Here is a 3,834-nt window from a genome sequence, read left to right on the forward strand (position 1 = left end):
CTGGATCCGCCCTTGTGTAGCAAAGAATGGCTATTTTGATGCCTGCATAGAAGAAGCGTAGCTAAAAAGTGGGGAAATAATGTGTATCAAATGTTCAGCATGTGTTCAGCGCATTACAGCAGCATATAAGGAGATATGCGGCAGAAGAGTCCTATTTTCTGAGCTATTTCAGCTCTATGGGTCAATTATAACACCCAGATAATTCATTTGGCTGGAAAACTGAATTATTTCAGTTAATTTTAATGCAATTTTTTCACTTTCTGAGTCATTAAGTCTCTAAATAATGGCCTAAAGCCATTATTTAGAGCTCTTTACTGGACATATTTCTGCAGAACTTTTGCGGCACTTACATAGTGAAACGATGCATATAAAATATCATCCCCATCGGCTCTCATTTGCTTGGTATCGGCCATTCGCTCCTTAATTTTGTTGCAGGCCATTTTAGCCACGAAACCATCATCAGAGCACCCATTTCTGCATATTCGCAGTCCCTCAAACAGAAACTCCCGGACAGTGATATTGGTGAAAAAAGGACTGTTGTAGCTGCCGAAGATCGCGTCCAGAGACTCGTCTATTAGTGGCAGAAAGTCCCTGGTGGCTGGATCCATTTCCGCGGTGTATAAAAAGCTCTGGAGTGAATTCAAGTTACAATCTTTTTGTAACAACAAATATGTGTTTGAAGGTGGCGTTACCAAAAATGCAGGATTCAGAACGGTGACTACATCCTGTTCGCTCAGCCCCCCTGATGACTCTGCATCAAACTTATATTCCTCGTATTCGTGGTAAGAAATTTCGTCGGTGGAATGGTTCCACGCCACTTGATCTTTCCATCTGGTTAACCTGAGCAGTTGCATGCAAGAAAATTTTCAAATTTTCAAAAATTCAAATCACTCACTGGTACACATAAGGGCCTTGCTCTTGTACCAAGGGCTTGGCCCCAGCTTGAACCGCTTCCACGTTTTGTACGGTGAAAAGGTACACTTTGAATTGGAATGGAAATGGAACCTTCATGAAATTGCTCCATTGCTCGGTACCTTCTCGAAGTACTTTTGTCTGAGAAACAAAGTTACTCGCCAGTTGTTTAACAAAATACTGTTGAAATGTGTATAAAAACGCAACAAACTTACTTCTAATATCTTGTTATTCACAATACTGGGCGCCAAGTAAAACCCTGCATAAATTCCTATTACCATCAGCAGGATGCCAGCCAAACCACAAATAAATAGTACCTTATAGTTAACTTTAATTTGCGGAATTATCATTATATTTACAGCCGAATACCTAGAGGGCTCGAGCACGTTTTGCCTGGATACAGATAGAGCGTTTTCTGAACTGAGCCAAGTTACAAAAAACTTCGTGTTCCGTGGAATATTGTTTGAACTATCGGTATTGCCATCAGGAAGCCAACCATTCGATTATCGGTTTTTGCATCTCTTATCCTTTCATCAGACTATAATGTGTATAATCAAGCACAGGCAATCAATGGAAGTGGCATTAGTGCGCTTTAGAAATTATTATATGCCTATTATTAGGCAAACAAACAACTTTTTATAATGGCTTATTTTGAAAACTTGCCCTATATCAGCTAAATTAATGCATGATTGATCAAATGTATTAAAAAAAGTTAACTGGAAAACAAAAATCCGAAAGTTGCCGTGCTTTTAAAGCAATGTTCTTTGTATTATAGGTATATTTACGCAAACAGATTGCAAAGTTCATTAATGTTTACTGTATAAATTGCTGTGTAGTATTACTAGGAAAAAGTGAGTTTTATACTGGGTCGTAAGCATATCATAAAAAGGTCAACATTTTTTTGGCTCAGAAGACGAGCTCTCCCAACTTATTAAGAGGAAAAGTATGGCACCTCCGCTATTGATTTATCAAAGTTTTTGTAAAGAGTGCAAAAATAAGATGCTGTAAAGAGCAAAAAAATACCAAAAAAGGATTAGTGCTTCAACTCAAGAAAAAAAAACAGTTGATTTCAGCCCCTAAATAAAAAGTTCTGGTAGTTTTTGTTCCAAGACACTCAATTCTGCACTCGTCCAAAGCGGATGAACTCCAATCGACTTCATCAAAATTGAATGAAAACAAATTAACAGTGAGTTTCATTAAAATCCTTCAAATTTTTGTCTGGATATTTCAAAAAGCATAATTTTTTTGAAAAACTTTGACCATCGGGCCGGCAACCGAACAAACACCCAATTAAGAGAACTTTTGCTCAACCAGCTCTAGTGACATTGAACATCTCTACTTTGGGGGACCAATGCAAAGTAACCTCAATTTGAAAATTCAAAACAATTCTTTTAACCAAAATGTCAAAATTTCCAGTTAAATAATGCTTTAAACTAAGTAGAATTGCTTCCGATAGTCACCAGCATGCTTTCCAGATACAAATACAAAGCCCAGACGTCTAAACCTATAAGGAAAAGCTTTCAGAGGTACCAAAAATTTTCCCTGTATTTCCACTTGGTTTCATGAATTTTTAGGGCTCTGTCGGCTCTCTCAGAGCAACGAATCTCCCCCGGGGATCCAGTCACTCCGCCCCCCAACCACGCCAGAGTGGTGATATGTGGGGGTGGCATTATGGGGGCCTCCGTGGCCTACCACCTGGGAAAACTCGGTTGGGGCTCCGACACGGTTCTGATTGAGCAAAACCGGTAAATCCGACCATTACAAAAGACTGCAACCTTTGGCAATGCTCTTTGTTGTATAGGGTTGGAGGTGGGACCACTTGGAATTCTTCTGGTCTAATTGGAGTGTTCAAACCCACCCTGTCTCAAGTGAGCCTGACGAAGTCCAGTGTGGCTTTATACGAGCAGCTCAAGGCTGCAGGACTGGCCACGGGATGGAAGCAATGTGGCAGCTTGAATTTGGCCAGGACTCGCGATCGGTTGGTTAACTTCAGGAAAATGAAGGCGCAGTCCATGTGAGTGGTTGCATCCCATGCCAGCAAGAGTGATTTCAAAGCGTTTTTTTCTTGTCAGAGCGTGGAAAATTGACTGCGAAATCCTCACTCCCGACCAGTGCCAGGCCAAATGCCCCTTGTTGAATGTGGACGATCTGTATGGAGGTCTGTGGATACCGGGGGATGGAGTTGGCGACCCATACGAAACGTGCATTTCACTGATGGATGAGGCTATGAAAATGGGTAGGTTTATGGTGGTTTGGGTGAAACAGGCTTGGAAACAAACATTTGCAGGAGTGAAGGTGATTGAAAACTGTTCGCTGAAGAAAGTGGTACAGGAAAGCGGAAAAGTGGCCGCCGTCGACACAACATTGGGCCCGGTTAACTGCGAGTTTTTCGTCAATTGCGCCGGCTTTTGGGCGAGAGGGATCGGCCAGCTGTCGGAGCCCTATGTCAAAGTGCCCTTACATGCGGTGGAACATTATTACTTACACACCAAACCGGTGCCTGGACTAGACCCCATGACTCCAGGTCCGGATCAAAATTTCAACCTCGAGCGATTCAATAATGATTTGTGTTTTTGTAGTGGTGCGGGATCAGGATGGGCACGTCTATTTTCGGGAGAACAACGGTCGCCTGTTGGCTGGAGGATTTGAACCTGTCGCCAAACCAGCTTTTGAGGACGGCAAAATACCAAGTAGGTCACTATTACTTATTTACATTTTGTGTTATTTACAATTATTGTTACTTTTTAAAATTTGGTGGGGTTTGCTGCGGATTTTAAATGCAGTCAGTCTTAGTTGCCATGAGCAGACTGCAGTCATTTCAATTATCATTATTGTATATACTTTCCTGACTGTGTTTCAATTCCAAATCAAATCTATTCCTGGGTTTCAGTCATTTATTGTCTCTATTTATTAATCAAAATA

At 41.2% G+C, this 3,834-nt stretch overlaps 2 protein-coding genes across 2 annotated transcripts in view; one reads left to right on the top strand and one right to left on the bottom strand.

Moving 5' to 3' along the window:
• The window catches only part of LOC109544740 (sensory neuron membrane protein 2), a 9,741-nt gene extending 7,915 nt beyond the window's left edge, over positions 1 to 1,826 (bottom strand). The window contains exons 1-4 of the mRNA XM_048669377.1: positions 1,128 to 1,826; positions 896 to 1,053; positions 693 to 840; positions 351 to 629 (exon numbers count right to left, since the gene is read on the bottom strand). Of these exons, the coding sequence (XP_048525334.1) occupies positions 351 to 629; positions 693 to 840; positions 896 to 1,053; positions 1,128 to 1,262 (720 nt within the window). The 5' untranslated portion in view covers positions 1,263 to 1,826. The remainder of the gene's footprint in view (positions 1 to 350; positions 630 to 692; positions 841 to 895; positions 1,054 to 1,127) is intronic.
• Positions 1,827 to 2,256: 430 nt separating this feature from the next.
• LOC109544754 (pyruvate dehydrogenase phosphatase regulatory subunit, mitochondrial) overlaps positions 2,257 to 3,834 on the top strand; it is a 5,441-nt gene continuing 3,863 nt past the window's right edge. The window contains exons 1-6 of the mRNA XM_019915076.2: positions 2,257 to 2,438; positions 2,487 to 2,657; positions 2,714 to 2,926; positions 2,985 to 3,148; positions 3,200 to 3,436; positions 3,492 to 3,602. Coding sequence (XP_019770635.1) covers positions 2,377 to 2,438; positions 2,487 to 2,657; positions 2,714 to 2,926; positions 2,985 to 3,148; positions 3,200 to 3,436; positions 3,492 to 3,602 — 958 coding nt within the window. The 5' untranslated portion in view covers positions 2,257 to 2,376. The remainder of the gene's footprint in view (positions 2,439 to 2,486; positions 2,658 to 2,713; positions 2,927 to 2,984; positions 3,149 to 3,199; positions 3,437 to 3,491; positions 3,603 to 3,834) is intronic.

This window comes from Dendroctonus ponderosae, unplaced genomic scaffold (assembly GCF_020466585.1).
Source record: "Dendroctonus ponderosae isolate FM_Combo_2020 unplaced genomic scaffold, Dpon_F_20191213v2 Dpon_F_20191213_8, whole genome shotgun sequence".
Taxonomy (NCBI): Eukaryota; Metazoa; Arthropoda; class Insecta; order Coleoptera; family Curculionidae; genus Dendroctonus; species Dendroctonus ponderosae.